The sequence below is a fragment of the Gorilla gorilla genome, chromosome 16, assembly GCF_029281585.2.
Source record: "Gorilla gorilla gorilla isolate KB3781 chromosome 16, NHGRI_mGorGor1-v2.1_pri, whole genome shotgun sequence".
Lineage (NCBI taxonomy): Eukaryota > Metazoa > Chordata > Mammalia > Primates > Hominidae > Gorilla > Gorilla gorilla.
Genome location: NC_073240.2, coordinates 86010294 through 86020441, shown reverse-complemented (window position 1 = coordinate 86020441; position 10148 = coordinate 86010294). Strand labels below are relative to the sequence as shown.

General features: G+C 44.8%; 1 protein-coding gene across 3 annotated transcripts in view; it reads left to right on the top strand.

Moving 5' to 3' along the window:
- The first annotated feature begins 1376 nt into the window (after positions 1–1376).
- The window catches only part of SEC11A (SEC11 homolog A, signal peptidase complex subunit), a 46474-nt gene continuing 37702 nt past the window's right edge, over positions 1377–10148 (top strand). For 2 of the 3 annotated variants that reach the window (XM_055362852.2, XM_063698794.1), the window contains exons 1-2: positions 1690–1811; positions 2972–3109. In XM_055362852.2, the coding sequence (XP_055218827.2) occupies positions 3029–3109 (81 nt within the window). In that variant the 5' untranslated portion in view covers positions 1690–1811; positions 2972–3028. Of the gene's footprint in view, positions 1812–2971; positions 3110–10148 lie in introns of all 3 variants that reach the window. The other variant, XM_004056699.5, reaches the window with a different exon arrangement.

The window sequence follows — 10148 nt, the reverse complement described above, 5'->3', positions numbered from 1 at the left end:
CCACACCCGCCTAATTTTTGTATTTTTAGTAAAGACGGGTTTTCACCATGTTGGCCAGGCTAGTCTGGAACTCCTGACCTCAGGTGATCTGCCTGCCTCAGCCTCCCAAAGTGCTGGGATTACAGGCATGAGCCACTGCAGACGGCACATCTTTAACCTTTTGAGCAACTGCAGCTATTTCCCAAAGTGGCTGCACCATTTTACATTCCCACCAGCAGTATATGAGGGTTCCAATTTCTTCATATCCTCCCCCAAACTTATTATTATTTGTCTTTTTTATTACAGCCATCCTCCAATAAATTCAAGTTTTTATTTTGGAATGACTTTCCATTTAAAGAATTTCGAGGATACTACAAAGAGTTCCAGTATATCCTTCATTCATCTTTCCCTAATGGGAGAGAAGGATTATTTTGAAAAAAAAAAAAAAAAAGAGAAATGATACCAAGTAATCCAGCTTTAGTCTTTGTTGACTGACGTGGGTATTAGGAGCTTTGGCCAGTCAAAGCAAAAGGTAGCGAAAAGAGTCACTTCAAGGTGTCCAAGTTAAGAAAACCAGGAGGTAGAATTCAAGGAGACCATGTCAAATCCTGTCAGCAAAGTCAAGGTCAGAAAGGAAGCCACTTCCTAACGACCCACACCACTGGTGGTCTCATCACGCTGTTGCACCATTTGGATGTTTTCTAATTCTCCCAGGCTGTTTTCTCTCCAATCGGACTGTAAACTCCTGGCAGGCTCAGGCAGTGCTCTGAAGGTCTCTCACACGGTCCAACCTTACGCGAAAAGCACTTATTGAAAGCACCTCGATGGCCGGGCGCGGTGGCTCACGACTGTAATCCCAGCATTTTGGGACGCCAAGGCGGGCGGATCACCTGAGCTCAAGAGTTCGAGACCAGCCTGGCCAACATAGTGAAACCCTGTCTCTACTAAAAATACAAAAATTAGCCAGGTTTGGTGGCGCGCGCCTGTAGTCCCAGCTACTTGGGAGCCTGAGGCAGGAGAATCGCCTGAACCCGCGAGGCGGAGGTTGCAGTGAGCTGAGATTGCGCCACTGCACTCCAGCCTGGGCGACACAGTGAGAAAGAAAGGAAAGAGAGAAAGAGAAAGAAAAAGAGAAAGAGACAGACAGAAAGCAAGTAAGCAAGCAAGCAAGCAAGCAAGCAAGCACCTCAACAGAGACAGAGACGTAAAGAAAGAGAGACAGAGACAGACAGAAAGAAAGCACCTCCTCAGCTTCCCATAGCGCAGGAGACTTGCTCGACCAGAGAACCTACGGTCAAACGACACATCCACTGCCACACCCATACCCAAGCCGGGACGCGGAACCGCTTCTGCCCGCCCACACCGGAGAGGTTGCTCGCGATTGGCCGGGCGGGCACAGAGGCCCGCCTTCCGAAGGTGGCAGAGCAGCCTCCCCAACTAAGCCTGGGTCGCCGCCTCGGTGAAGGGCCGCGGGGCCGAGCGCGGGAAGTGGCGTCCAGTCGGTTTTTGGCAGGCGAGAGCCAGACCGTGAGAACCCTCCCACGGCGAGGCCAAGCCCTGAGACTGGACCTAGCAAGGTCGTGAGTCTCTCTGTCAGCTCTCCGCAGCGAAGGGGCGCGGGGGGCGGGGACCGTGCCCGACCGTGCCAGCTCCCGCCCCGGAAGCGGAAGTACAAGCACTGCGGGGTCCTGTCCAGTGTGAGCCCGACCCGAGCTCCAGTAGTTCCGCCCGCTGGTCATCGCGCCCTTTCCCCTGCCGGTGTCCTGCTGGCCGTCCCCGCCATGCTGTCTCTAGACTTTTTGGACGATGTGCGGCGGATGAACAAGCGGCAGGTGAGCTTGGCCGTCCTCTTTTTCTCCTGGCTCTTCTTGTCCCTTCGAGGCTGCTGCTGCGGGGCCCGGCGGACCCCAGGGTTCTGGTGTGAGGGTCTGAGCTGGTCTGATACCCGGGTCATTCCCTTTCTTTGGAGACTGTGGCCAGAGGCCGCCTTGTCCGCCTCATTATTTTTAACCCCGAACTGATTCAGGGCCTACCTGGGGCGGGGCGGGAAGCGGTGGCTTCATGTTCCATTCCTCCCACTGAGGCAGGGGAGCAAATGGAAACCGTACGCGCTTGAAGTGGGAGTTGGGGTTGCTTATTGTTTTAGTCATTTTAAGGCGGCGGACTCTTGATTTCTCCAGTCGGAGCGACTCCAGGTGGTTTCGGGAGAGACGAGGTTTAGCCGGTTTCTGGGGCGCTCAGGAAGGCGATTGTAGGCCCCACAAAAGCCGTTTTGCTGCTTTCAGCTCCTTGCAACCCTTTAGTAGAGCTGAACCGTAGCGGGCTGCACCGACTTTGACTTGGACCACTCTGGGCTCCGAGTTAGAACAGTTACACTGCTTGCCCTTGCGTCCGCTTAGCACTAAGGCGGCAGCCCTCGGAATCTATGGTTTTACAGTCCAATATCAGTGCCACGGGGATCTGGAAATGTAGGTCTCCTGATTTTGTCCTTACACTTTACTTTGATCTTTTAGATCGTATGTCAAATAGTACTGAGAATATTGTTGTAATTATTTAGTCCTTAGAAAAGGTTGCTCTGTTTTATCTTTTGCGCCTAGTGTGTCTGTAGAGCCTAGTTTTGCTGCATCGGACTTTTTTTTTTGTTTTAAACAGTATTTTACTGTTATGATTATCCTGATGTCACCATTAAGGATTTTTTTTTCCTTGGACTTGCATTTTTTGTACTTATAACTGCCACTTAGGGAAGTAGATACACAATCTTTCCTTACTCCCCTTCAGGCCTTAGCTAGCTCAGTGTCAATTCTGTCAGTCAGAATTGAGCATTCTATAAAAATTGCGCAAACGTTACTTTATGTCTTTATGACAACACTTCAAATTTTTACTTGTATAGTGTTGTCTTTTTTAAATCCATATTTGGATTTCTAGATGCCACAGATATTTCTCTGAGGAAAGTATTTATTTTGAGTCTGATATTTACTGTACTCTATGCTAGGTACAATGAGAGAAATGCAAAGATAGTTAAGAAAGACTCGGCCTTCAAGGAGCCTAAATGTGTAGAAAAGGACTAAGGCAAAACAATAACTTTTTTGAGCTCTTGCCATGTGTGAAGCGCACTTTATACATCTGTAAGGTAGGTAACGTTCTTATTAAACATGAAGAAAATGAGACTTTGTGAGAAGCAATACAGCATAGAAGTTAAGAATATGGACTCTAAAGCTAGATTTCAGAGGTTTGAAGTAGCTCTGCTACTTACTGGCTGTGTGACTTTGAGCAGATTACTTAGCCTGTCTGTGCCTATGTTTACTTTTATTGTTGTAAAAAGATACGCAACATAAAATATTCCATTTCAACCGTTTTTAAGTGTATACTTCACTGACATTAGTTGCATTCACTATGTTGTGCAAACGTAGGGTCGCTATGAAGATTAAATGAGTTAATTCATATAAAGCCCTCAGAAGAGTGTCTGGCACATGGTGAGTATTGGCTGTACTGTGGTCGATGTCATTGTTAGAGAGCTTTAGTGATTCGCTTAAGATAGAAGGTAGACTGGGTGCGATGGCTCACGCCTGTAATCCCAGCACTTTGGGAGACTGAGGCGGGCGGATCACAAGGTCAAGAGATTGAGACCATCCTGGCCAACATGGTGAAACCCCCTCTCTACTAAAAATACAGATATTAGCTGGGCCTGGTGGCGCACACCTGTAGTCCCAGCTACTCAGGAGGCTGAGGCAGGAGAATCGCCTGGGAGGTGGAGATTGCAGTGAGCTGAGATCATGCCACTGCACTCCAGCCTGGCGACAGAGTGAGACTCTGTCTCAAAAAAAAAAAAAAAAAAAAAAAAAAAAAAAAGGTATATGGCAGGATGTGGATTTGATCTCAGGTCTTACTTTAAAGCCTGAACACTTGGATAAAGAAGGATATGACCTGTTCTAGCAGTGGTAGGAAAATTTTGAGAGATTCCAGTCAGGGCATTACGAACAGCTTCAAGGAGAAACTAGCATTTAAGCTGGATCTTGAAAGACCTTAATAGCTTCATCTTTAACCTGGGTTGGTTAGCATTCCAATAATCAAAAGGGAAGGAATTCACTCAGCACTTGCAAACCTGCTAGATAGGCTTTAAAGCATAGAGATATATAAGGTACTCTTCCTGCTCTAATAAAATGGACAGGAAGAAAGAACAGAAACATGAAGATACAATGAGTAGGCTACTCTGCCCTGTGTTTCTCTAATATGGAGTGATTGTGGTTCAGAATTCATTGCATCTAGGACATTCAGGGTTAGTGGAAGTTTAAATGGTAAAATTATCCTCCCTGGCCTCCCAGAGGTTGTTAGGAATGGATAGGAGGGATTGGATAACATGGGGTGAGGGAGAGTTATGAAATGAGGTCTTTATCTGTACATAATATCTAGGAGGAAGAATTGACAATACATGTAGATACTGAGAATCAGACGAAAGAGGGAAACTAGAATTTTGTTTTGTTCCTCTAAAAGTTGCTATTATTTGCATAACTTCTCTGCTTATACCTAATTACATATTACATATATGTTAAATGTCTGATTGCTTTGAGTTTTGTTTTTTTTTTTCTTATCAGATCCACAGAGGAATACTTTAGTAAATGAACTCCATCCATTTAAAGTGTACCATTTGATAAGTGTTTTTTTTTTTTTTTTTGAGACGGAGTCTCACTCTGTCGCCCAGGCTGGAGTGCAGTAGTGCAATCTTGGCTCACTGCAAGCTCCACCTCCCAGGTTCACGCCATTCTCCTGCCTCAGCCTCCCAAGTAGCTGGGACTACAGGCGCCCGCCACCACACCCAGCTAATTTTTTGTATTTTTAGTAGAGACAGGGTTTCACCATGGTCTTGATCTCCTGACCTCATGATCCGCCTGCCTCGGCCTTCCAAAATGCTAGGATTACAGGCGTGAGCCACTGCTCCCGGCCGATAAGTTTTTATGCTTACGTATACTGATCACAATCAAGATATAGAACATATATATCACCTACAAGACCCGTTCTGTCCCACCTCTAATGTGCTTTTTGTCAGTATAGAGGGGTATGCATTTCATATAAATGGAATCATAGAGTATGTATTCTTCGGAGTTTTAATCAGTTTTTAGGCTGGACGCAGTGGCTCATGCCTGTAATCCCAGCACTTTGGGAGGCCGAGCAGGTGCATTGCCTGAGCTCAGGAGTTCAAGACCAGCCTGGCCAACATGGTGGAACCCTGTCTCTACTAAAAATACAAAAATTAGCCGAGCATGGTGGTGCGCACCTGTAATCCTAGCTACTCAGGAGGCTGAGGCAGGAGAATTGCTTCAACCTGGGAGGCAGAGGTTGCAGTGAGCCCAGATCGCACCACTGCACTCCAGGCTGGGCGACAGAGCAAGGCTCTGTCTCAAAAAAAAAAAAAAAAAAAAAAAGAAAGAAAAGAGTATGTTTCAGTTTTGTAAGAAACCGTAAAACACTTTCAGAATGGCTGTACTGTTTTGCCTTTCACCAGCAATGAATGAGAGTTCCTGTTGCTCCACATCCTCCCCAGTATTTCATGTTGTCAGTGTGCTGGATTCTGGGCTTTGTAATAGAGGTAGAGGTATGTTGGGTTTCTTAGAATTTTTTTTTTTTTTTTAAGATAAGGTCTCTCTCTGTTGCCCAGGCTGGAATGCAGTAGCATAATCACAGCTTACTGCAGCCTTGAACTCCTGGGCTCAGGCAATCCTCCCACCTTAGCCTCCTGAGTAGTTGGGACTATGGATGTGTGCCACCATGCCTGGCTAATTTTTGTATTTTTTGTAGAGATGGAGTCTCGCTATTCTGCCCAAGCTGGTCTCAAATTCCTGGGCTCGAGTGATCCTCCCACCTCGGATCCTCAAACTGCTGGAATTACAGATGTGAGCCACCACACCCAGCCAAGTTGTTTAAATTAATTGATTTTTAACAGTGCTGCTTGTATTCTTTCTTAGTCTCTGGGTACCACCCTAGAATATTAGGTGATCTTTAAAAGGTCCTTTTAGCTAATAGTCATATACTATTTTATTTGTATTCTTACCTTTGTTTGGAGTACGGCTTCTTTTTTTTTTTTTTTTTGAGATAGAGTCTCGCTCTATTCTGTCACCCAGGCTGGAGTGCAGTGACGTGATCTCAGCTCACCGCAACCAAGTAGCTGGGATTACAGGTGTGCGCTACCACGTCTGGCTAATTTTTGTATTTTTAGTAGAGATGGGGGTTTCACCATGTTGGCCAGGCTTGTCTTGAACTCCTGACCTCAAGTGATCTGATCGCCTCAGCCTCCTAAAGTGCTGGGGTTACAGGCATGAGCCACTGTTCCTGGCCTTTAATATAATTTATTATTCTAGTTTTTTAACAGCACTGCGTTTCACAACCAGCTTGCAGAACTGCTGAAAATTTAGGAAGCTTGTTCCAGCACACCACTGATTAGTATGAGAGGTTTGTTTTTTTTTTAATTTTTGTTTGTTTGTTTGTTTTGAGACAGGGTCTCACTCTGTTGACCAGGCTGGAGTACAGTGGCAGGATCTTGGCTCCCTGCAACCTCCTCCTTCCGGGATCAAGTGATTCTCCCACCTCAGCCTCTGGAGTAGCTGGGACTACGGGCCAGCGACACCACACCTGGCTAATTTTTGTGTTTTTTGTAGAGTCTGGGTTTCACCAGGTTGCCCAGGCTGGTTGTGAACTCCTGAGCTCAGCCATCTGCCCACCTCAGCCTCCCAAAGAGCTAGGATTGAATATAGGTGTGAGTCACTGCGCCCAGCCTTAATATGAGCATTTTTTTTTTTTTTTTTGAGATGGAGTCTTGCTCTGTTTTGCAGGCTAGAGTGCAATGGCTCGACCTTGGCTCACTAGAACCTCCGCCCCTCAGGTTCAAGCGATTCTCCTGCCTCAGCTTCCCAAGTAGCTGGGACTATAGGTGCGTGTGATCACACGCTAATTTTTTGTGTTTTTAGTAGAGACGGGGTTTCACTGTGTTAGCCAGGATGGTCTTGATCTCCTGACCTTGTGATCTGCCCACCTCGGCCTCCCAAAGATATGTGTGTTTTTCAATGCACATTGAGGTGGTTTTTGTGTGCAGAAAAACCTATTTAGAGTTATCTTTAGTTCTAATAATTATAAAACCTAAAATTTTAAAACTAAATTCTTTCTTAAACTTTTAGAATTTGTTTACAAATCTTATCCTATTTAAAGTGTAGCAAATTTTAACAATCACTTTTTTATTTGAGACAGAATCTTGCTCTGTCGCCCAGGCTGGAGTGTGGTGGCACCATCTCAGCTCACTGCAACCTCTGCCTCCTCCTAGGTTCACACAATTCCCCTGCCACAGCCTCCAGAGTAGCTGGGATTATAGGTGTGCACCACCACTCCCGGCTAATTTTTGTACTTTTTTTAGTAGAGACGAGGTTTCACCATGTTGACCAGGCTGGTCTCGAACTCCTGACCTCAAGTGATCCGCCTGCCTCGGCCTCCCAAAGTGTTGGGATTACATGTGTGAGCCACTGCACTCAGCCAACAATCACCTTTAAGAGCCTATGTTTGGTTTAATTTCAAAGTTAAACATCTTAAAATGATTAAACTTTATAAATTAAAAAAATATTTTAAAGAACTTTGATTATTCAACAAACATGGACTACTTATATAATTTTTATAGATCTGAGACTCCTTAAGTTCTCTTAAAATGTTTCAGCACTGTATATAAATAGGAAACTTTCTGATTCACATAATAAATCTAAAACTGATTACACATTTTAAACTGAATTTTTAAGGCTGACATTACTTCACTAGGCCAAATTCTCTTAAATTTTACGAAAGTTAAAATACCAAATATAGCTGGGTGCACTGGCTCACGCCTGTAATGGTGGAGGCCGAGATGGATGAATCGCTTGAGCCCAGGAGTTTGAGACCAGTCTGGGCAACATAGCGAAACCCCATTTCTACTAAAAATACAAAAATTAGCCAGGTGTGGTGGCACACGCCTGTAATCCCAGCTACTCAGGTGGCTGAGGCACAAGAATCACTTGAACCTGGAAGGCGGAGGTTGCAGTGAACCAAGATTGTGCCACTGCACTCCAGCCTGGGTGACAGTGTGAGACCCTGTCTCAAAAAAATGAACAGAAGAGGCCAGGTGCAGTGGCTCACGCTTGTAATCCCAGCACTTTGGGAGGCTGAGGCCGGCAGATCACTTGAGGTCAGGAGTTCGACACCAGCCTGGCCAATGTAGTGAAGCCCCGTCTCTACTAAAAATACAAAAATTAATGGGGTGTGGTGGTGTACACCTGTAATCCCAGCTACTCAGGAGGCTGAGGCAGAAGAATCGCTTGAACCCAGGAGACAGTGGTTGTAGTGAGCCGAGATCACACCACTGCACTCCAGTCTGGGTGACAGAGCGAGACTCCATCTCAAAAAACAAAACAATACCAAAAACAAATATGAACAGAGTTCTTTTTTTTTTTTTTTTTTGAGGCGGAGTCTCGCTGCGTTGCCCAGGCTGGAGTGCAGTGGCGCTATCTCGGCTCAATGCAAGCTCCACCCCACCAGGTTCACACCATTCTCCTGCCTCAGCCTCCCGAATAGCTGGGACTACAGGCGCCCGCCACCGAACAGAGTTCTTAACATAAGAATATTAACACTATGCACGCTTTCCCTTAGACATTCTATTTTTAATTACAAATCATTCTGGGGATAAAAATGATAGCTAGGTGCGGTGGTGCACCTGTAGTACCAGCTGCTCAGGGAGGCTGAGGCAGGATGATTGCTTGAGCCCAAGGAGTTCAAGTCTAGCCTGGTCAACATAGTGAGGCCCCATCTCTTAAAAAAAAAAAAAAAAGATATTTACTCACTAATAAAATAAGTATGTTATGCCAAATTATTTTTATGTTACATGTATGTCACATGTAATTTTTAGAATTGACTTCTCTGCTTGCTGAGATTTTTTTTATTGGCCAGGATGTGACTAGATCCCTGTCTGAGCCCTGAAGGGACTAAGCAGACTCCCATAAATGTGTGCTTAGCTCCCCGCAGGCCAGTTATATTGCTTGATTGAATTTGCATTTCTCTGGGTTTTAATTATCTGTATGCCTTCCTGCCTAAATGTAAAGTCCTTAAGACATAATAGGATCCTTCATTCTTTTTATATCTTCCTATCTCTTAGTATCACCCAACTCTTAACTGTTATTGCAGTGATATCTTAACGATTTCTAGATAGCTTTCTCTTTTCTTTTCATTTTTTTTTTCCTGAGATAAGGTCTCGCTCTGTCACCTAGGCTGGAGTCCAGTGATGTGATTACAGCTCACTGCAGTCTCAGCCTCCTGGGTCCAAGCTATCCCCCCACCTCAGCCTCCCAAGTAGCTGGGACTACAGGTGTATACCAGGTGCCATAGTGAGACTCCATTTCATACCTGGTTAATTTTTGTGTTTTTTGTAGAGTTGAGATTCCGCCCTGTTGCCTAGGTATCTTTGATACTTTTTTTTTTAACGAGTTGTCGCTCTAGTGAAACATACAGAAACCTGGGAAATTTTTCTTAGACATAGACCTAATATGAATAAATGTGAAGCAAATAGGAGGTGTATCCAACACAGAGGATAAAGCTACTACTTTTTTTGATTGTGGAAAAGTAATCTGGTCTTATTTAGGATCAGGAAAATCTTTATTACTGGCAGGGTATCAACATTTATTAATGAATTGCCAAGTTTCAATGTAGAAATATTGATACCAGTCCCCATTACATACACAAGAACATCACAAGTAAAATTTTATTGTAAACTGCAATTAACATCAACAGGTATATTCTTTTTTTTTTTTTTTTTTTTTTTTTGAGACAGAGTCTCACTCTGTCACCCAGGCTGAAGTGCAGTGGTGCCATCTCACTGCAACCTCTGCCTCCTGGGTTCAAGCAATTATCTTGCCTCAGTCTCCTGAGTAACTGGGATTACAGGCGTGTGCCACCACGCCTGGCTAATTTTTTGTATTTTTTTAATAAAGACGGGGTTTCACCATGTTGGCCAGGCTGGTCTTGAACTCCTGACCTCAAGTGATTCACCAGCCTTGGCCTCCCAAAGTGCTGGGATTACAGATGTGAGCCACTATGCCCGGCTGATATATTCCTTTGAACAGCCAGAAATTATTCTTTATTCCATGTAACTAAGCAAAATCCAGAATACA